This window comes from Canis lupus, chromosome 22 (assembly GCF_011100685.1).
Source record: "Canis lupus familiaris isolate Mischka breed German Shepherd chromosome 22, alternate assembly UU_Cfam_GSD_1.0, whole genome shotgun sequence".
NCBI lineage: Eukaryota > Metazoa > Chordata > Mammalia > Carnivora > Canidae > Canis > Canis lupus.
Window position 1 is genome coordinate 7366888 of NC_049243.1, and position 24011 is coordinate 7390898.

Here is a 24011-nt window from a genome sequence, read left to right on the forward strand (position 1 = left end):
ATAACATAATCTCTAAAAATGATAACGTGAAATATATCAGTATGTACACATTACTTAAATATATGGAATCAAATATCAGAATTGGAAGTTCAAAGTAGTTTTCTCTCCCATGGCAGGATTCAATCTCTTTGTGGGGAGGGATGGGTTAGTTACTGGTGAGTCTCTCTCCTCTGGACACGCCCATAGATTTATCAAACTGAGAGTAACTAACCGGGTGGGACAAGTGACATAGGGGATTGCTGTGTTGAGTGATAGGCCTTATAGCACTATAATAGTACTATTTGCTGTTTTAAACTATAGGTGTATGTTATTTTGAGAAGCGTTAAGTTGGTTTTAAAAATTACTGGAATTAGAAATAGAGGTTGTAAAACCAAAGTGTATACAACGCTCCCCCGCTCTCATACACCAAAACAAAACAAAACAGAAACAGAGATAGAAGCTGATGGTGCTTTTTTGGATATCTTTCAGGACTGATTTATTTATCCCACACCCTATAACAAAGTAGGGGCTTAGGCCCCTCTGCTGGTCTCACTCCGACTGACATTGCCTGGCATCTCCAGCCACACCCCACATTCAGTGTTTAAGCTCTACTGCACATTCCTCTATAACACCCGTACTTCCCCTCACCTGGGCCTTTGCTCACCTTCCACTCATATGTTATTCGCACACACACATACACACAATCACCCAGTCCCAGAGTCCCCTTGTTCCACTTTACCTGTTTTGTATTTTGCCTCAGATTCCTCTCTGAAGGGTCTTCGAGGGACCCTGGATCATAGCATTCTCTCTTTTGTTTTAATTCTTGTTGTATTGCTTTTGGTGCCACTTAACCACAATTGTGGTGTGTTTTTTGTTTTGTTGTGTGTTGTGGTGTTTGTACTCGTCCTGTCTTTGCTGAAAGGCTAGAAGGTGACAAGGGCAGGAGCCATATTGCACTGACATTTATTCCTCCTACAGAGCTTGCGGATTGCTGACATAATCCAGGTACTGCCTCAGATAATAATTGAATGAATAAATTAATCTTTCATTAAATGCGAAATCTGTTCAGTCATATGGCCCAGAGTTAAACATCTGCATCCACATAAATAAATATTACTGGAAGGTAAGGATTTTGTTTGTTTCTGTTTGAAGGAGGCTCATGTGCTTTCTCCTCAAGGGGAAGATCAGGTTCAGAGCCCAGAGGGTTAACTCCTCCCTAAAATTTTTGCTTATGCTTCCTTTGTGGAAGATGTATAAAGCTTGTCACCTGGAGGGTCAAAGTTTTTCCTTGACTCTGCAAGGATTACAAGTAGCCTGTCACTGAGGAAAACTGCAAACGGGATGTGGCCTTAACCCTCCCACTAGAGAGGCGCTTCTGGACATCACCCTGTGCCTGGTGGACAGTAGCAGAGGCTCAGATGAGGCAGGAAAGGGGAGGACCTCTCTTGAGGCCAGACCACTAAAAAAGACATTCCAGAAATACTCTGAGTATTTCATGAGCACTCGGGGCCAGTGGCACACTGGGACTTACTTCCATGGCTTCTCACACGTAACGTAAGTCCCCTTCTACTTCATCAGGTTTTACACCCCTTTCCCCAGATTTTTTTATAGCCACCTGTACAATCGCATTAACAAATTACAGAACAGGATTGATCTAAGGCATCCTTATATTCAAACAGCAGCATAGTATGGAGCCATGCAAGAGAAGGAGGTGGACCTGTTCCCATCTGATAGGGTGAGGGCTGTAACCTATACCACTGACTGGGGAAGTCAGCGTGGGACAGGATGAGCCCCTTCATGTCTTTACTGCAATGCCATCCTTTCAATGAGGTCTTCCTCAACCACTGCATTTATGATTGTGAGCATCCCCCCTCCCACTTTTTCTCCATTAGCATTTATCTCTATTTGACATACCATATATTTACTTAACTCATTTGTTTGCGATCTATATTCCCTACTGGAATGTGAGGTACATGAGGGCTTTTGTGTGTTTTATTTACTGCTTTTCCCCCAGTGCCTTAAAATGACTGTATGAATGAATTTGTATTAAAAAAAAAGTACATGATTTGCATAGAACATTATTATTCGTACAGAATTTCTAGAAGGCGACACAGACCTAACAATAGTCATCTCTGAGCAGTAGAACCAAAGGCACGTGGGAGGAAGACTAACTTCTGTTGTCTGCATCTTACCATGTACATGCATCACTTCTTAAAATAAAAGCACTAGTTTAATAGAGAGTCCCACTTGCAGTGTTTCTTGAATGGCTATAATAAAATATAAGTTATTTAGTCAGCACCATTTCTTTCCGAGATAATGAGCACCGTTTAGACTTCCCTTTCTTTTCCGAAGTCAAGTTGTAAATGCCCCATGATCCAAATCCATGGACTTTATACTTTATGAAGCCTTTATCAACAGAGACTTTTCATTTTCCGTCAGAGTGGTACCATCTGTACTTACGTTGTAGTGGGGCCGAAAAGAAAAAAGAAAAGAAAGGAAAATAGGTTTTTAGGTCGCACAGATTCATATCTTCTTACTTATAGCTAAGTGACCTAAGGCAGGTGACTTAATCACCCGGAACCTCAGTTCTCTTACCTATAAAATTGGGATAATTTTTGCCACGAGCAGAGGCTGTTGTCCACATGAAACAAGATAAAGTGTAAATACTCAGTGCCTAGTAGTATCTTGTTCACAGCAGGGTTCAGTGAATGTTAAGTTCTTCCCCTTTCTCTGCAGAAGATGACCTAGAGAGCAGACTTTTAGTCCTATCCCTAAGTTCTCAAAGTGCGGTCCCAGCACACCAGGGAGTTTAGTGGAAATGCAGAGTCTCAAACCCCACCTGATCTAATCAATCAGCATTTAGTTTAACAAAATACCCTGGTGATTTCTCTGCATACTAGAGTCTGAGAAACTCTATTTTTATGCTTCTTAAGAAGCAGTGTTTCAGACAGGGTCGCATTAATCATGTTTTTTTATTTTCTGTATTTTATGATACTTGGACACATCTGAGGGCCTTGCAGATCCTGGTGGAGGCACTGTTCTTGCAGGGTCAGCTAATTCTTGGAGACATCAAACAATTGGTCTAGGAACGTCCTGTTGGTATGCAGATGAAGCAGTCCTGAGTCCATGCTCCCACCTGCCTCCTTTTATCAGGCTCTTACAGTCCAGAATATTATCCCCCTGCCCTGTATTGCCTCAGGGCCAGGTACTGAACAGTTAGGAACCAACCCTATAGTTGGTTATATAGTTTAGTGCGGGATTTAGTGCTGAATCCACTCAGCTATTCAAACCAGCCAATCCTTTTTTTTTTAATAATAAATTTATTTTTTATTGGTGTTCAATTTGCCAACATACAGAATAACACCCAGTGCTCATCCCATCAAGTGTCCCCGTCAGTGTCCGCCAGCCAATCCTGAACCTCTTACCTAACCTTGCTTTACATTTCCTGCAGAAACCACAAAAAAAGTTTGTTGCCCACATTTCCCCCTTATGCCCTCTGATTCCAACTGACCCTGGGGGCTCCAGAAGTGACCCATCTCGGCACTGCGTGCCTCCTTCCTCTTGAGAACTGGAAATAGCAAACTGTCTTTTTATTGGCGACCATCTCCTTAAAATCCTGGCCTCACCACACCTGAATACAACCAAAATACCAGGTACATTTTAAAACAAGGCTGCCCTTTCTAAACGTGTTTCCTAGTCTAGCACCACTGACCACTATTCCCCCGTTCATCTGTCCGGTCGTAGTTTCATGTGAAGGGTGTGAGGGTGCCCAGCAGAGCCAGATGTTCTGGAGTGAGGGTGGGGGGATTCTGACCATCAAACTGAAACATCAGAGGATGCTTAAGCCACCTCATGAGCCTGAACTTACTTTTAAATAAAGATGATCAAGGATAACCATGAACCAGGTCGTAAATCTGCTTAAGGCAGTATGACTACGTTGAATGCCAATAATACTCCTTAAGCACCAGCTTTGAACACTTCAGAAGCTGCTATTACAAATGATTAAGACCTCCAAGATAATGGAACCGTTTGAATTGAAACACACAAACTTATTTACAGAATGTCAGGGAAACAAATGAAAACCTGCCATCCACATCCATTCATTTTTCCCTGTGGCTTCGTAATATGGTATATGTGTTTTAGGTCGAAATAACTCCTGCCATGGAGCAGCTATTATGTTACCGAGCTGCTTCCCTTCCCACCTTTGCATTTGCCTCCTGTCTCTCCTGTTCTGAAAAGCATCTTGACATACGGAAGTAAGCTAACTGAAGCTGAAGTTAATAAACGCCAATACTAAAAGAACACAAAACGGACATTCCTCCCCATGACTCAAAGGAAAAAAAAATGTATATATATAATGAGTGTTTAGTTCAGATACATCCCACACTAGTTAGAACAGATGATGAGAACAGAAGATGGCAATTTATTGGTAACTTTTCCCTTGTAAAAGTTTCACTACAGTTTAATTAAGAAATCGGAATTTGGGCAGCCCGGGTGGCTCAGCGGTTTAGCGCTGCTTTCAGCCCAGGGTGTGATCCTGGAGACCCGGGATCGAGTCCCACGTTAGACTCCCTGCATGGAGCCTGCTTCTCCCTCTGCCTGTGTCTCTGCTTCTCTCTCTGTGTGTGTCTCTCATGAATAAATACATAAAATCTTAAAAAAAAAAAGAAATCGGAATTTCATTAGCAGCATTTAATTAGAAATAGCAGACAAGGAAATTTTTCCATCGTCTTATGACTATCAGTTTTTTTTCCATAGGACATAACCCCTAACTTTATTAAAGTTAACTAACTTTATTGTGATAATCATTGCACTGTATATAGATATGTGTGTGTGTGTGTGTGTGTGTGTGTATAAAAACCACTGTATGCACACGTTAAGTTTATACAATTGTTTCTGTCCATTCTACTTCAATAAAGCTGGGGGGGGAAATAAACCTATTGGTTATGACCATAAAAAGAAACTTTGGCTGCAGATACCAGGAGTGTGCTCCGCATTGCTGGCCCTATCAAATTCAATATTGCGGCTCAAGCAGTGTCTAAAATCCAACTCGTGGCCTGCGTGACTGACGGCATCCCTGGAACCACATGCTTGTTTCTCAGGAGGTATTTTGTTTGATTGCTCCTTGACCCTTTTCCAAGAAATTTAATTTGCCCAAGGGAGTCTCACACAGGAAAAGAGTGTTTGCATCTGCTTAGGGAAATGTGCCTGAAATAATGACTTATTTAGAACGGAGAACAGAATGGAATGGGATGGATTGATAAGCCAGTTTGAGCAGGCGGAGAGCAACCTGGGCCTCATAACTCTTATAAAAGGAACTCCAGAGCAAAGCACTTGGCCCGGGCTGGGTCTGGCAAGAGCCACCTCCGTGCCACAAATGCTGCCTCCCTAAGCTCCATACAAAATTCCGACCCTGGCCAGTGCCTCAGAGGCGTGCGGTCCCATCTGCAGTCTCACCGACGCTCCCACGATGGTGCGGATTTCTCGATTCAGTCCTGCAGACCCCAGTGTAGACATTGCCCTCCGAGGTATGTGACCCGCTTGAACCTTGGCGGGGTCCCGTGGGTGACCACGGAGCACTGGGTGGAGGTGCTGGGGGCTGAAGCACTTGCTCGGTTGCCGGGGGACTTGGCCAGTGGGCTGGTGTGTGGGATGCCCAGGGAGAACTTGACTCCGCTTCTTTCCTCACTTGCTGAACTTAAAATGAACCAGCAGTCAGAAGCAGGAGCCGACATCTCTTCTAGCAGGATGAAGGATGAGTTGAGGCAAATACAAGAAAAAAGAAAGAAAGAAAGAAAGAAAGAAAGAAAGAAAGAAAGAAAGAAAGAAAGAAAGAAAGAAAGACAGAGAGAGAGAGAGAGAGAGAGAGAGAGAGAGGGAGGGAGGGAACATTGCCACTGCCTGGCTCTTTGGTGCTGTTCTATTTTCTTTGTCTTCTCTCTCTCTTTTTTTTCTTTTTTTTTCTTTTTTTTTTTTTGCCAAGAAAATGTAGTTGATTTGTTTAGGACTATAACCTCAAGGCTAGCAACTCTTTTGAAAATGGGAAAGGAGACAACAAAAAGTTTCTTAAAGTAAATTTAAAAACCTGCAATGACTTTTTTTCCTGTCTTAATCTCTCTCTGCTATTCAGTGAAAAATGAAAACATACCTGCAACCATGGATCGCATTTAAGTGAGCAGGGTTAACCTTAAAGTCGCATTTATGCACAGTGGTAATGGGAGCTTGCCTTTCTTTTTAAATTTAAATCTATCTTTGCACAATTAGCAAGTTATTAAGTGACCTTTCCTTCAAAGTCTGCAAGCAGTTGCTTGTTTCCACTAATAAGAGAACATGTTTTACAAGGTTCATGTTGATTAATTGACAAATGCTGATAAAATCAAAGCAGGGCTAAAATGCCGCGCACCAGCTGCAGTATAAATTACTTTTGTTCAATAATGTTTCAAGCGGCTATGCATTTATGGTTTACCTTTCGATAAATATTACTGTCTTAATTGAAACATCCATTGTAGAAATTTATCTCTGAAGATAACTGTCAGGAGCCACAGCCAGGACCAGACATTTCTATATCTGTATATGTTTTCTGCTCAATCAGAAGTATTAATTGCTATGAATATTTTAGAAATGGATGTTTTGTATTTCATGTGAAATAAGCACTAACACATTCTAATATACTTTGAAAATCTAGCACCCTTGAATGACCTAAGTATAGGGTTCTCTCCATTTCTGGTTAGGTTCAAAAAAAATTAAATGTTCTAAACCACTAGCCTTCCATCATTCACTAAGAGCATTACATTTTTGGCCCTTTGGCATCCAGCTGTTTTTTTGGCAACTATGTTGGGCTCCATTAGAGGGCCCATAGCTGGCTGTTTCAAGCTCATCCCCGTTTCAGAGATGCATGGCCATCCCCAGCTTCCTGAGTGAGTAGCTATCCAGAAGCATGTCTTGCATCCCAGACCAAACCTGAAGGTACAGATGGTCCCAGCAGAAGAGGAATGTACATTAGGTCACCAAAGAGTTTCTGTTCCTCTCTTGTTGTGGTTCATATCCATGAGCTAGATTCACAGACTCTAGGGCCCCACGAATACTGTAGCTTATAGATTTAGGGGTCCAACCGATCTGATAGTTTTTTCTGGACATCTGAGGATGTCCTACTGCATCTAGACTCCTAGGAAATTAGACTTCTTCCAGACGTGACTTTGCACACTTGTCTCAACAAAGTCATTTTAATTCAACAAATATTTATCAACCCCACCATACACCAGGCACAGTGCGGGGCCCTGCACATACCAAAATGAATCAGATAGATTCTTTAACCTGAAGAAGCTGACACAATCCAATCATAACTCCAAACATTTACAATTTGCTATTAAAAGATATCGTTACATAACTTGCCAAAAAATTTTTGAATCCCCCTCATACACACCAGGCACCATCCTAGTTGTTCAGTAAATATTCCAGATGTCTTCTTTCTTCACTGTTTACCAAAGATCACTGTGTTCTGGTGGCAAATGTCTTTTGCCAGTTTCCTGTTTGAGCCTTCTGAGTTGCTGGCTGCCAGGTAATAGTTGTACTCAAGAATACCACGGCCCACCAGACCTGAGTCAAGACCAGCAGGACTGAGCAGAGATCAGCACTCTGAAGTCAGTCAGAGGGCACATTGCCTTCAGGATGGGCACGAAGATCATGGAGCAGGAATATAGAGTGTGTGATGAGGGAGTTAAGGACCATTTGGGCGCCCTAGAATCAAGTGATTTTTTTGGAATCTGGATCCCAGTAGAGGCAGATTAAACCAGCAAAGCCGAAGTTCAGGGATGAGCAGAAGTTGCACTGGGCTAGAAAATCATAGAATTCCAAGTGATTGACTGGAAGGTAAGGACAGAAGGCAGACTAGTGAGGGAGGTCACAGAGAAGCAACCAGTTTGGGATCCCTGGGTGGCTCAGCGGTTTAGCGCCTGCCTTTGGCCCAGGACATGATCCTGGAGTCCTGGATCGAGTCCCGCGTCGGGCTCCCTGCATGGAGCCTGCTTCTCCCTCTGCCTGTGTCTCTGCCTCTCTCTCTCTCTCTCTCTCTCTCTCTCATAAATAAATAAATAAATAAATAAATAAATAAATCTTAAAAAAAAATAAGAAGAAGCAACCAGTTTAGTAAGAAGAGATCAAAGCAGGTCAACAGGCAGGTGAGTTGTTACTGGGCCGTCAACCCCGTCAGCATCGCAGCATTCTGCAAGGTAGGCAGCTGCTGGGATGGGTTCAACCATCAAGAGAATCAGGCCTACGTATAATAAACAAGGAGAAAAAGCTCGGCCGCTGAGAACTTGATCACAAGAAGCGAAACGTGCTTCCAGTAATCTAGGTCACAGGGCTGTGGGCGGGATGGGCAGCGTGACGAAGACTGTGAGCGTGGGCTCGCTCGGTTCCATCAGGCCAGACGTCAGTTAAGACAGTGTCTGGCTTGCTGTAGCCACGGCACAGGGATTCCGCGGAACTGACCTGGCTCCGAGGGGGAGGCAGGTCCCAGAATACAGCGATTCTTACACGACAATATCACAAATTGCTCCTGCACTTCGTGGAGAAAAAGCACAGGAGAGTCAAACACGTGAGGGGGCGGCTCGTCTGTTTAAGTGATGGTGCATTGCCCTCGTATCTGTGCTCATTCCCTCCTGTGCTTTCCCTACTGGGGGGGGGGGGGGGGCAGGTGACATTAAGCCCGAAGAGGCCCAAGTGGCAGGGAACCCGGGAAGTTCTAAGAGCATGTGGCTAGCTATTAACGATCGGACGCATTTTCCTCGTGAGAGCATTCGGAAGGAAGGAAATGAAAAGGGAAAGGTGAAGGAATTGAAACCCGGCCAAGCCTCCCCGGTTTTGTCTGCAGAAATTTCAGTGAGATACCAGAATGGGGGGGGAGGGGGGGATTGCTGGCGACACACCCAGAATCCCTTCTCCTCTTCCATCAGCAAGGTCACCTGCCCTGCGACCTCCGTCCCCCTGGGGTTCCTCTGTGTCTGTGGCCCTAGTGTGCCAGTGAAAATACTAGGGAAGATTATTCTGTGCAACCGCAATAAAAGCCCTTTGTGCTATAGTGTCATGCGTCACCTTTAAAAGTTGTAAAACCCGAGCAGCCCGGGTGGCTCAGCAGCTTAGCACCTGCCTTCAGCCCAGGGCATGATCCTGGAGACCCGGGATTGAGTCCCACGTCGGGCTCCCTGCATGCAGCCTGCTTCTCCCTCTGCCTCTCTCTCTCTCTCTCTCTCTCTGTCTCTCATGAATCAGTAAATAAAATCTTTAAAAAAAAAAAGTTGCAAAACCCAGGCTTTTCAAAAAAGTCCTGTGTCACCAAGTTGGGTCACTGGGATATAAAGACCACCTGGCAGCCTTTTCCGCCAGCTGCCGTGCCAGGCCCTGGTGCCATGGAAGGCCAAGACCATTCCCCAGTCTGCTCCTGGTCTAATATTCCCCGTTTGGACACTAGATGGGGCATTGTTATTATTACGGTGGCTCTAAAACGTGAGTGTGTAAAACCCACAAGGATGAAAACATTTCTTTAGAGTGTAGCACTATGCTACCCAATCGGACAACACCAAAGGAGGAAACAGTCGTGAAGAGTATCTAAAATCCCAAGTCCTTGTCTTTGTGTTTTTAGCTGAGAAAACTGTGCGCAGCCCAAGTTCGTGCACCGAGTCAGCAGCAGACCCCAAAACTAGAAGCCAGCATCCAAGGCAGGAGAGCCTAAAGCAGGCCTCACAGCCTGTGCCTGCACACTCTGGGAGGAGGCAGGGAGGGCCCCATGGGCTCAGGGGCCTGTGACTCAGCTCTCAGACGCCACCTGCTTTTATATGCGAACGATAATAGACGGCATCTCTGAGGCCTCCTAAATACATTCTTCCTACCACTTGCCTCCACTTATGGATTAGCCCAAAGAAAAATAAACCACGAACACAATCCAGTCAGTTTATTTTTTTTCACCTCTCTCTTACACTCACAGACACGCGCACACGTACACTCACACGTCCATGCGCCCCTTTGCAAATAATACCAATGTGAATGAATTAACTTCATTTTGTAAAATAGGAATAAACAAAATATTACCTGTTGTATGTAGGTTCTAGCTAACTAAATTTCCCCTAGGTTTGTATGTATGTATTTATTTATTTATTTATTTATTTATTTATTTAGATTTTATTTATTTATTCATGAGAAATACAGAGAGGAGAGAGAGAGAGGCAGAGGGAGAGAAGCAGGCTCCATGCAGGGAGACTGACGTGGGACTCAATCCCAGGTCTCCAGGATCACACCCTGGGCTGAAGGCAGCACTAAACTGCTGAGCCAGCCGGGCTGCCCTCCCCTAGGTTTTTAAAGTCTGGTTTGGTCAGCTTCTGGACACTGTGAAAGCCCATCAGAGTCCTGTCCTCCTCTTCATCCTTCAGCCACTAACCGGCCATCCTCCCTCGAGTGCTAGATCCTCAGGGCTGAGAGCCGTCGCCTAGAACCCAGCCGAAGACAGGGACTTCCCAGAACCCCTTTCCTCCTCCAGGCCTACCTACCGGGCTTAAGTACCGAGCGTGAGTCTGCAGCCCACCCTTCACCTCTACGCAAGGTACCAAGAGTGACCAAATCACTGAAAGGAAATTCTTCATTTCTCCTCACTCTCCTCCCTTCTGACACATAGGTCCTTGCACAGAGCAGAATTCTTGGAGACTTTGGTGCCTTGCAGGCTTTGTTTCTTGGCAGACCCTCGCTAAGAAAGAAACTTGCATTTGGGGAGACCGAAAAGGCCTGGTCATCGCAGTGCCTTTTCTCATTTTGGCAGGAGCATCTCTCCTCACAGGCCTGTGATGCTGGTTCCAAGTCTTATTCCAGGCCCGGAAGGGTCCTCACTTTCTCTGCTCCTACCAAGGCACCTCTCAGGCCTCTGCTGCTCCCTTATCACATGCACCTGTTAAGCATCTAACGTGCTTGGGGGATGGGCAGGCTGGCAATTAAGAAACCGTTCAGTTTGGGATCTTATCTCATGTTAGGTTTTGAAAACTTTTATCTTTACTTTTGAAAAAGTAAAACACTTTTTAAAATAGATTTTATTTATTTATTTGAGAAAGAGAGAGAGAGCATGAACGGGGGGTGGGGGAGGGTAGAGGGCAGAAGGAGAGGGAGAAGCAGACCCTCCACTGAGCAGGGAGCCCAATGGGGGGCTCGATCCCGGGACCCCGATATCATGACCTGAGCCAAAGGCAGACGCTTAACTAACTAAGCCACCAGGAGCCCCTGAAGCCAAACACTCTTAAAAGTCTCATTTTTAAAACTTGGCGTGTATGGGCCGATTTCTTTCCTTTCCTTTTCTTTCTTTCTTTCTTTCTTTCTTTCTTTCTTTCTGTTGCTGTATTATTATTAGTAATGCAGTCTTTAGTATTGACTTATTTCTTTGTTTCTATCTATCTCTCTTTCCTTCCTTCTCCTCCGTCAGTCCTCTCTTCCTTCCTTCCTCCCTCCCTCTCTCTCTCCCTCTTCTTCCTTCCTTCCTTCCTTCCTTCCTTCCTTCCTTCCTTCCTTCCTTCCTTTCTTTCTTTCTAAAGATTTTATTTATTCATGAGAGACAGAGAGAGAGAGAGAGAGAGAGAGGCAGAGACACAAGCAGACTCCACACAAGGAGCCTGATATGGGACCTGATCCCGAGTCTCCAGGATCATGACCTGGGCCGAAAGCAGCGCCAAACCGCTGAGCCACCCAGGCTGCCCTCTTTCTTTCCTTTCCTTTCCTTTCCTTTCCTTTCCTTTCCTTTCCTTTCCTTTCCTTTCCTTTTTCTTTTCTTTTCTTTTCTTTTCTTTTCTTTTCTTTTCTTTTCTTTTCTTTTCTTTTCTTTTCTTTTCTTTTCTTTTCTTTTCTTTTCCTTTCCTTTTCTTTTCTTTTCTTCTTTCTTTCTTTTCTTTTCTTTTTTCTTTTCTTTTTCTTTCTTTCTTTCTTCTTTCTTTTCTTCTTTCTTTTTCTTGGAATGCTCTCATATGCCTGGTCTTATTCATCCTTGAGGACCCAGCTCAAATGTCATCTCCTCTGCTGAGCCTCTGACCTCCCTAACCCCATGGCCCCTTCCCAAATCCTCGCTCCTTATTCTGCGCTGCCAGAGCATTGTACTAATTTTATTCAGAACTGGAATATAGTTCCAGCCCATTACAACCAGTTATCTATCTGGCTGTCCTGCTAGCCCAGGCTCTTGGAAGGCAGGAACCGTGCACTATGCCCGATTCATCTTGAGTCACCTGCACCGAGCATAGTGGATGATGTGCCCTGGGAGGTTGTTTTTTTTTAAATAATAAATTTATTTTTTATTGGTGTTCAATTTACCAACATACAGAATAACACCCAGTGCTCATTCCGTCAAGTGCCCCCCTCAGTGCCCGTCACCCATTCACCCCCAACCCCCTCCTCCCCTTCCACCACCCCTAGTTCGTTTCCCAGAGTTAGGAGTCTTTATGTTCTGTCTCCCTTTCTGATATTTCCCACACATTTCTTCTCCCTTCCCTTATATTCCCTTTCACTATTATGCCCTGGGAGTTTTATACATATGTATGGGGCTGGGCCAAATCATGTCAGCATCATCAGCTCTTTCAATATAAGAATTCGATGGTTTAGGAACATAGATCCAATCAAAGTGTGATATAAAAAAACCCATAGTCTTCTGAAATGTCCTAAAGCAAGTTCCCCAAGACTTAAGTGTTTTTGCATTCTTATTTTTAAGAGGAAAGAATTATATAACACTAGGCATGTAGTAGCATGCACATGGGGACACGGGTCATTAATTTGCTCCCTACACTGGAACACGGTAGGAATTTTTGTCACAGATTCATTTTGCTTTACGTAGAAGAAGATGTATTTTGGAAAAGTTGTATGTAAATCTAATATCTATACATGAAATTATGTATAAAAATGCACTAAGGGAATAGCTTAAAGAAAACGTTTTTCCAAGTGAAAAAATATTTATGTAAAAAGGATAATTTCTGAATTTATCAGGGAATTTGCCTTATTGCAGAGAAGTATTTCTCCTAGAATGATAAAGGCTCGCCTGTGTTCCAGTCAAAACCCACCTGGGATTAATCTCATGCTTTTCCATAGTCTATTTAAAACGCTGGAGTTACTCCTAAGATGATTTTTAATTTATACAACAGATACTCCTGCCTAACTACAGTGCATAACTCTCTTTACTGTCATAAAATTGGTATGTATTATGTATTATTTTGGGTCGGGTTAATAAAAGATTACTTGCGTGGGCATTTCATGATGTCAACACAAATCTTGTCGAAGGAGTCAGTAGATTATACTTTTGATCTGCAGGAAGAATTGAGGACTGATACAAATGTTCACGCAGATCCAGAATATGGGAAAGGACACCAGGCACAAACCTCCATGAGACACTTGTCCAAAGAACTAAAGATGATGTGCTTGGCACTGAAGTTTTATATGAATTTTTATTTAAATGTTCTCATTTTTTTTTCCCTAGCATGGCCAAAAGGGAACTGGAGAGGGGCGGAGTCATGTGGGTTTGGTGCTGTGTCTGTGAATTTATAGTGAGTGACTCAGTCAGTGTCCCTTTGCATTCAGAAGGCAGGGTCACCTCTGCTTCTCCTCCTGTCTCCCCGAGAGGACACAGTAGTCATAGTCCTTTGATAATGCATTCACTTAAGTTGAAAAATAATATTCACGCTCCTGGAACCATGCATTTAACACATTCTCAGCAAATGCCATGTGGCAAACCTGGTGCTTCTAGACCGAGCTTCTGTCTCACATAAATAAGACATGGGAGTGTTGACCTTTTTCAGTAAACAATGCAGAAATGTTGAGTACCTTTAAAATTCAAATGCAGCTTTTAAAATGTGTTCTCATTTCCATGGACAGCTGAGACCTGCTGCTCTAATACCCGGCTAATCGGAGGTCTGTGAGGAGCTTGGGAATTGGTCAGAGTCTATTCATCTTTGCTTGTTTTAGCTCCATGTCTGGACACTCTGGGGACCGCTCTGTTCAGTGCCCCCTACATTTAGACATTTGATTCCCCCAGGAGATCTTTCCTATGTCAGAGGATTTGTCTGTGTGGATATCATGTTTGGACCAACATATATGCCTCTACCCAATTTTAATTATGTAGTAAAGTTGATCTTTATTAGAGTTTTATTTCAAACATAGATCTCACCACTCCTACTTCTGCTTTAAAAAAAAAAATGTGGGCTTTTGGCTATGTCCTTTCTCACTCCTTAAAAGTATCTAAGGAGAAAACCCTCCACCCCACTGTGAGATCTCATCCAACTATTATTACCGGTCCTTGGGATGGGAGCACCCAGAGCCACGCCACTGCCTGGAGATTGCATTTACCCAAAGGTGACCATTACTAGCAGACCTGCAGTACTGCCTTGGGGCAGGTAGGTTCTGAGCCAGAGCCTCCAGGTAGGAGAGCTGCATCTGACCTATTCCACTGGATTAAAAATTAAAATCTGGTTAGAAGCAAGCTGCTCACTTCTAGCCTGGAGCATCTAGTAGTATTCCCAGGTTAATGAATGTGTTTTAAGGGAATAGTGTTTCCTTCCTCCTTGCTTCGGTCCTCTCCCCCTTCTCCCGCCACCCAACCTTTCTTTGTTCTGTTTTGTTTTACTCTCTTATGTGTCTGCTTTCCTGTTAGGACGATGGAAATAGCTACCATGATTCTAATAGCCTGAGCTCAGATACTGATTTGGGAATCAGTCATACAGCCTTGGTAAGAAATGACGTGTATATTGAGCTTAGTGTAAAGTAATTTTCAATCCATTAACTGGAGCTTCTAGTTAACAGAGAATCCTCTTTTGATTAGAAGTGTTCAGGGAAGATTGCAAATAATATAAAAACAAGTTTGCATCATCAAGTTTAGCAAATATCCTGAATGTGATATGGAACTATTCCAATTTCTTAACCCCATATTTATACTTCCGATATTGTGTTTTGACAACTGGTCTTCAGGCTGATGATCTGAATACACCAAAAATACCAAAAATGGAGAGGACAATTCTGCATCCTTTCTTTTTCTTTCATACCCGTTACATTTTTTTCGAGGGTACTGGTTAGTTATTTGCAGGATGTCTTTGATATGGGTTTGTCTGATGTTCTCTTCTGATTAAATTGAGGTTATACAATCTTAGCAATACCACAGAGGTGATATACCATTCCCAGTGTCTCAGGTCAAAAGGGATATGAGGTCAGTATATCTTAGTAGTGATTTTAACATCTTTTTGGTACCGTCAGTTGAAACAGTATTCTTTTCTTAGTAAGCCAGATTGTATCATTAGAATATAGTACTTTATTGCTCTCATAATTGAGGCTTATATTTAGTATTTTAATAAAACTGTGCTTTTATACATATAATACACATTTTCACCAGGCTCGAAATGATGCTTCAGTGATTTTTTTTTTATTATGATGGACACATTTTATTGTATTCCAGTTTCAGGCATACATCAGGGCACTCTGATCTCTAGTTTCCTCGTCTGTAGAGCTGCTGTGACAATTAGATGAGCTGACATGTGTGCAGGTGGCAGCAGGTTGTAGGTGTGGGGCAAATGGTAGGGAAAGTAGAATTCTGATTTTGATCATTTTTGTCCTCCCCCCCCCCCCAAAAAAAAAGAAAGAAAGAAAACAAGTCATACTCAGTCCCAGGACAGTAAAATGTCAAAATATGTCATGAGTTAGTTGAATACTGTAGTAAGTACTCTCAGCCAGTGATTAACTGTTCAAATGTATAGAAGCATATTGATGACAACTAGTATAGGGATTTATAACATTTCTGGATCTTCACATTAGCCACCTGTTTCTACTTCTTTTACTGCTCTGCTAATATGAACCTTGAGCTTTCCATCCTTTCATTCATATATTTGTTTTGTAACTAATTGTGAGATCTGATCATTGACACATAATGGATATGAAAGCCTCAGGTCAGGGGATCCCTGGGTGGCTCAGCGGTTTAGCACCTGCCTTTGGCCCAGGGCATGATCCTGGAGTCCTGGGATCGAGTCCCACGTCGGGCTCCCTGCATGGAGCCTGCTTCTCCCTCTGCCTGTGTCTCTGCCTCTCTCTCCCTATGTCTATCATGAATAAATAAAAAATCTTAAAAAAAAAAAAAAGAAATTCAAAAATAAATAAATAAATAAAGCTGATAAATGTAATTTAAAAAAAGAAAGAAAGAAAGAAAGAAAGCCTCAGATCAGTCAGACTTCGAGGCTAAAACTTCTTAGATCTAGACAAGGGATAGGCCCACGGTTTAAATGTTTCTCGGTTAAACACCTGGGCTTGTTTCATCCTTTTAGATATTTATTCCCTATTTTCAATTTGATTCATTTTCTACAAGGAGCTGTATTATGTAACATCAAAGTTTTGGAGGCAGAGTGTTTTCTTGAGGTAAAAAAAAAAAAAAACATACATATATAAAAATGTTTCGTCCATAGCTATATGTGTTTTATTATTTCTGAAACTATTTTCTGAGTCTATAATACATTCATGAGTAGGTCGGCAGGCAAACTGAAAGTGGTACAGTATAGCCTAAAAATTTTCACCAGACAAATCTGGCTCATTTCTCATTCACTCACTGAACACCGATGTTTTGCTGGGTAAGTGTCGGACGTACAACCGGGAGCAAAAGAAAGAGCATGCCTGCCTTCATGGAAGTCCAGTCTAGGAGAGGAGACAGGCATTGGGACAAATAAATAAAATATCACAAAGTTAAGGAATGCATTGCTGTAAGACAGGATGGCCATTAGTAATGCCAGAGATGTGAAAGAGATTCACTGAGGCAGACCAGCGACCACTCAGCCAATGTCCTGTCTTTGAGAGTCGAAACCAGGGATACGGTAGCATCACATTTTTATGAATCCTTAAGATTGGAAAATATGAAAGGTCATGGTGCATACTTTCCAACCAAGAATGTACAGTTGAGTATAGGTCAACCAGCTGCTGCTTTGAAAACCTCAGGGAGCCTTCTCTCCTTCCCTTCCTTCTTTTAATTAATAAATCGGTGATTAATTGACTGTCCTACAGTGGCTGTCAAATTTTGATGCACATCAGAGTCTCCTTTGGAGCTGTTTTTAAAAAATGCCTGGAGCCTCACATCAGATCTACTGAGGGTTTAGAAATCTGAGGGTGGAGACCAGATATAGTTACAAAAACCTCCTCAAGTGATTCCAATGTCTGTCAAAGGCTAAGAATCACTGTGTGCCAAGCACAGAGGCCAGCTCTGTAGCTGTCAGGAGAATCAGATATCTGCCTGGGGGACAACATGCTTGCATATATTATAGAAGTTCAATAATGGAAGCAATTGATTGCTCTGTAGAAAGCTCACATTTTCCTCCTTCCACACTAAACTCATATTTTTAACCGTTCTTGTGCCTTGGAAATCCCCTATTTTTATCCACCAGTCTCCTGAGCCAGAAACTTGAGAATTATTTTTTGAATATAACCTTCTTGCACCATTACCCCCATATTCCAATTGCTCACCAAGTCCTATCTCTCTGTCTGCAGAAATCTCTCTAATCTACTCCCACACTCTATCTCCTCTGCCACTGCCATATCTTGCCCAGCTCCCAGTAATTATATCAGAATAGGTTAACCTCTTCAGGCTTTTCTCCCTGTGAACCTACCCTCTATATCACTTTAAGAATTATTTTAAATTACAAATTTGATCCTGTCACTCCCAATTTAAAACACTCTATTAGGGCCCCATTGCCTATGGAACTCAAACTCCCTAGCATTCCCCTGCCTGTATTTTCAACATCATTCCCCACCATTTTCCCCTTAAGCTACAGCCAAACAAAAACACTCATTTCTGTCTTTGCTGTGTACTTTTCACCCGAGGGTCTTTGCTCATAATATTGTTGATGACTGGAATCCTTTTCATTCTGATTAATACCCCTCCAATTTTCACCTTCAACCATCTATTATAAAGAAAATCTAAAAAAAAAAAGAAAATCTAAGATCACTTCATTGAGTTGATTGATTCTTCCTCTCTGTCCTTTATATTAACCTGTGTTTTATTTTTTTTTATTTTTTTTTCTTTTTTATTTTTTTTTTCTTTTTCATTTTTTTTTTATTGGTGTTCAATTTACTAACATACAGAATAATACCCAGTGCCCGTCACCCATTCACTCCCACCCCCCGCCCTCCTCCCCTTCTACCACCCCTAGTTCGTTTCCCAGAGTTAGCAGTCTTTACGTTCTGTCTCCCTTTCTGATATTTCCCACACATTTCTTCTCCCTTCCCTTATTTTCCCTTTCACTATTATTTATATTCCCCAAATGAATGAGAACATAAAGTACCCATGTATGTATGTGTACACACACACACACACACACACACACTCTTGTATATTGATTTCCCTATCTATCCGGGCCAGTCTTCTTTAGAGTGAGTTTTTTGTTTGCCTAGAACTTAAATCAGTGCTACACAATAGGAGTTCACTAAATATCCACTGAGTCAAAGGGGAAAAGAATGAATGAACCTGAAACGAGTTCTCCATATCCACTCCCGTTGGTCCTTGTACCATTCTTTGGTGTATCACTTAACCAGTCTGATCCGTCTTCTATATTTGGTTTCCTTCTAATATGTGAAGATTATCTTCACCCTTTCTCTTTTTTTCCCCAAGTTACCAAGCTAGTAAGTTGTCACTCCAAAACTAACACCAGCTCTTTGGAATTCCGGTAGTTGTTACAAGCAGTTTCGATGTTGTACTGAGTTCTCAAGGTCAAATGACCTAATCTTAATAAACTTGCTACAGACTCAGATGTGCAGGAGGAACAGGAAAGTGGGTAGTATTTAATCCCATCACATTGGTTCTCTGGTTCAGTCTCCTACTTGTTTCTTGTTCTGAGACAGTTCTACTGTCTTCCTTCTCTGCACTCCTACTGCCACTGAGGCTGAAATTTCATGCCCAGGAGAGTTTATTATACCCTTCCCAGTTAATGAGTTATTTTGCTTGCAGAAGAAAAACGACAAAATGAGAATCAAATAATTATTTCATGTTTGTTGTCCATTGTTAATGGCCTTGCCCAAAAGTATTTCTATTTGCCCTTGTCCCTCCTCTTCAGATATGTTTAAATATATTCTATGTATTACCTTTGGTAGTTTTTCAAAATGTTCAATTCCAGTCCTTCTGAGTTTAGGCCTCTCTAATATTCTAAGAATTCTTCTTTACTTTACTTACTTTACTTTACTTTACTTCTGTGTCATTGTTGCTATTTACTTCTCATTTTTGTAGAACCAGAATTCACCAGAGCAGTTCTTGTAAAGACTTAGCAGCTTCTACAGTGGTGTCCCCTTTTCTTTCACTAAGATTATGACTATAGAGTTATATGATCAAAATTTTATTTTTCAGAATCTCTTTTCTATTAGAGTTGATGTCTCTATCTTCATAGCATACTTACCTTTTCACTGAACCTTTAAAATGTTTTTCACAAGTCAATGGCATGGATCCGATTAGAATTAATGCTCTCTGTCCTCGTTATTATGAACACCAGTCTGGTACAGTAACTTTCTTCTAAGAGTCCAGTCATCTTCATGTTGCTATTGACTTTTTTTCCTTTTTTTTCACAACAGGTCAATATTAAGACTATTACATGATACTTTCCTGTCCTCGAAGGTTGTGAACAGACCCCTGCCACTCCTAACCTGGTTAATTAAACCATTATAAATCTACTCTCCATGAATTTATTTAAAACTCTCTTAAAGTATATATTTTGTGTACATTTTGGTCTCTCGGTTAATGAATTCTGAAATTACTTCCTGTGCTGTAAAAATGTGCTTTATTTTCTTTCTACTAAAATGCTTCCTTTTACACTTTGAACAGTAAAACCCTAGTTTTAGTGTTGCATGAGTTGGTGAGTAAATTCATGTTTATATTCCCAAGACATTCCTAATCTTTTCAGTCTGTCTTTTTATTTAAAAAAAAAAAAGCTTACTTTAGTTTTTTAGTTGATAAACTAGCATCTTTATGTAGGAAAACATTTTACTTAGGAAGCATGAATTTAAATTCCTTGACATCTTCCTCAAAGCAACATTTGAGAGAATACAAACTACCATTGTCATTCCATAGATACAGAGACCAATATAATCTGAATAACTGCACTTAAGTGTAAAGACGTGAAGAGAGACACAACTCTGTCCTTTCAGTGGCCTCCATCTCTCTGGATTTCATATACTGGGATTTACCATTTCCTTCTTGAGCTGCCACTTTTCCCCTCTCTCTTCCTATTGAGATATTTTTTATCCCTCAAGACTCATAGTTGCCTTCTCTGTGCTACTTCCCTGACACCACAGATCAAAGTCATCTTCCCTCTCCCCTCACCATACGTTTTTACAATAATTTCTTAAAAATATTATTGGTTGCAAGATCTAGTGACTGACTTCCTAGGTAAGGTGGAGACACAGCATTCTGCGAATGGCAGTAAGACTGGTTAGTAGCCATAATTTTTTTCCTAACCTCTGTATCTAAAAGAAGCATATGTTACAAGGCCTTTCAGAATACCATGTATGTAATATTTTGTGTTTTTATTTATTTTTTTAAAGATTTTATTATTTATTCATGAGAGACACAGAGAGAGAAGCATAGGCAAAGGGACAAGCAGGCTCCCTGTGGGGAGCCCAATGCAGGACTGGATCCCAGGACCCGCGGGATCACGCCCTGAGCCAAAGGCAGACACTCAGTCACTGAGCCATCCAGGTGTCCCAATATTTTGTGTTTTTAAAAGAGAAGTGATATATATATATAATATATATATGATATATATTACCATATATATCATATATATATTATGAACCATATATATCATATATCATATGATATATATATAATGAGTGATATAGTTAATGCTTTAAAACATGTGAGCTGGGCAGCCCAGGTGGCTCAGCGGTTTAGTGCTGCCTTCAGACCAGGGTATGATCCTGGAGACCCAGGATTGAGTCCCATGTCGGGCTCCCTGCATGGAGCCTGCTTCTCCCTCTGCCTGTATCTCTGCCTCTCTCTCTCTCTCTCTCTGTGTCTTCATGAATAAATAAATAAAATTTTTTTTAAAATAAAAATAAATAAAATAGCTAATTAGCCCCACACATTTCAAAAAGCTCAAGCATCATTTTTTAAAGGACAGTACTTAGGGATTCAGTTCAGTATTTAAGTGAACTAGATGCCAGCTACGGTGGTCAGTAGCTGAACAGAGAGGACAGGTGCCAAGAGCAGGTCGTAGGAGGAGCTGACTTCCCACAGTCTCTCCTCTCCTACCTGTTTGTGGCATTGTCTGTTGGGATTGGGAAGCAGAGGAAACTATGTATATTATGCTGCTAAATGGAGTAAGTCCAGATGGTCAGCCCACGTTCTGTATAACAGACCACACTGCCTCTCAACGCTTCATGACAGTTTCTAACATGAGATTATGATAAAAGTCCTCAGTTTTAAATTGCTGCAGGTCTAAGCTCCCTGGCCACAATAGCATGACCAATCAGTTAAAATAACAAGGACAACAGGGCACCCGGCTGGCTCAGTCAGTGGAGTATATGACTCTTGATCTCAGAGTCATGAGTTCAAGCTACACATTGGGCGTAGCACCTACTTAAAAGAAAAAAAGAAGAAAAATGAATGGTGTTTCCTGATGAGACCATTCTAAGTGACCAGAGAAATCCATAACATAGGTCTGTCTGCTATCCACAAGGTATTGTGCTAAGAGGTTGATCATTCAGATACTCTCTGCTGCTGAGCATCTAGGAAACTAGTTGGAGAGAAAACACAAACACCTAGACACATAGAAAATAACCAGAAAAAAAATGGGGCATGTAAAATGGCCAAAGGGGCATATGGAACATTGGTTGTCAAAATGTAGTTGTTTGCTGTTCGATGGTGGATACCAGCTTAACACGTTTTCCATCTCTGTACCGTCAGAACATTTTTTACTTATTTATACACAACTCAATAAAGTATCTGTTTTAGTCTCTTCGTGAGCAATAATATCAGGAAAAATCATACAGTTTTCTTCTAACACATTTTTTTCCTGACACGTTAGGTTGAACTATGTGGAACCTCCAATATCTGACCACTTTTTGAATCCACAAAAACATCAATTTCACATGGCTAATAGTAAACATGACCATTAAAAATTAAAACAGTGGTTTCATATCTCACATTAAATCCCCCGACCTACCACCCCTGAGTTGGAGGGAGCAAGCAGCCATAAAGAGTTGATCTGGCCAGGTTCCCCAGAGGAGGTGGGCCTCGAGGTTTGCCTGAAAGGGAGGATGTGCTGGGAAGAGAAGAAAGCAGAGTGCTCTGAGGACAGCAGCCCGGAGTGACAGCATGTAGGGGGCAGCGGGCCTCACCAGTGAGAAAGGAAAACTGATGCTGGAGAGAGAACACTCCTGTTTCCTCTGATGTAAATTCTTAATCCTTGAATATATCGGAAAGCATGTTTTCAGAGCATGTGAACACAGTTATAAGACCTTCTTGAAGTTTTCTGAAAATTATTCTCTTATTATTACTAATGCCTTAAGCAGGGCACAATATTCCTATTAGGAAGGCTGTGGGTGTCAGCAGGGTGACCGTGGCAATGTAGAGCTATGCAAAGTGGAGGAGGCATGAGCTTGACCAGGTGAAGATAGCTGCATAGTAGGATGGAAGGTCCAGTGGCAGTTCCCCCATTAGATAGACAGTCTTCCTGGCTATCAAATCCCACAGCAGGCTCTCCTGCCAAAGACAGCCACTGACAGGTCTAGGCTCCCTCCAGTTCATTCTAGAAGCTCCTTTTGCCATTCCTGTGACCATCTTGATAGCTCTCTGGCCCATCTCTACTGTGCTGAAGACTCCAGTCTCAGGCTTTCCTCCTTGCCAGGTGCAAGGGACGGGTAACCACCCAGCACATTCCTCTGAGCTTACTGTGAGGGTGAACCAAAGGTCACTTTCCCAGGATTGGTTTCTAGGGCTGCCACGCCTGCCAGGCCCAGGCTTCACCCTGCCTGAGGTGTGTGCCAGCAGAGAACATCGAGGCATCTGACCAGTGGGCCAAGGAACAAAGTGAACTATATTTTTTTGGAATGAAAAGAGAACAACTGTGTTCTAATGTTCGTTGAAAACCTCACTGAGTGCTTCAAGTCATGCAAATGTGTCCTCATGATCTTTGAAGCTTACTATAATTTAGAAAATTATGGGTACGACTTATTATTTCCTTAAATTTAGACAGAATAAACTTGTACACACAAATTTACTTTATTGACAATTTATTGGTTTTTGGCATCTAGTGTTAATTATTTGTGTCTGGCAAAAAAAAAAAAAAAAAAAAAGAACAAGGCAGGGGCGCCTGGGCGGCTCCATCGGTTAAGTATCTGCCTTCAGCTCAGGTCATGAACTTGGGGGTCCTGGGATCGAGCCCCGCATCAGGCTCCCTGCTCAGCGGCAGCCTGCTTCTCCCTCTGCCTCTGCCCTCCCTCACCCCTTCTTGTACTCTCTCTCTGTCTCTCAAGTAAATAAATAAGATCTATTTAAAAAAGAACAAGGCAGGGATGCTCCATTAAGTTAATGCTATTTAGATTTAAAAAAAAAGCCTGAGGATGAAAGTAGAAGCAGACAAGAATGACCACAAAAACAATTCATAAATTAATCTCAGATCCAAGATGAGGGGCCAAATTACATAAAAATCTTTAAAACATCACAGACACTTTATTTCTCATGAGTCAAGGGCAACCATGATTCCCGGTGATGGTTATGTCCTCTTCCTTGATGATACAGTGAACTTCATTTGTCTGAGCCATTCAGCGAGTTTGTATGCGTATATTTTAAAATACAGGTTTGATTATTATTTAGGTCTAGCAAAGCCAAGGGATCAAGAGAAGATTACGCTGAAAAGATATTTTGTCACTCACAGTTCCTCAGAGGGCAAAGCATGCACAGCCGTGGGCTGGGCTGGGAGGCACCCGGGTCAGTCAGGATGCAGAGTGAGCTGGATGCAGGGGAAAACATGGGCAAGAGGCTTTATGGTCGTTTCTGGGGAGGGGAGGAATGAGGG

At 42.1% G+C, this 24011-nt stretch overlaps 1 protein-coding gene across 9 annotated transcripts in view; it reads left to right on the plus strand.

Annotated features, from left to right (window-relative positions):
• ENOX1 (ecto-NOX disulfide-thiol exchanger 1) overlaps window positions 1-24011 on the plus strand; it is a 554610-nt gene that overhangs the window by 300999 nt on the left and 229600 nt on the right. The window contains exon 1 of one of the 9 annotated variants that reach the window (XM_038569625.1): window positions 5313-5507. The exons of the other annotated variants lie outside the window; for them this stretch is intronic. Coding sequence (XP_038425553.1) covers window positions 5450-5507 — 58 coding nt within the window. The 5' untranslated portion in view covers window positions 5313-5449. Of the gene's footprint in view, window positions 1-5312; window positions 5508-24011 lie in introns of those variants that run through there. 9 annotated transcript variants of the gene reach the window in all.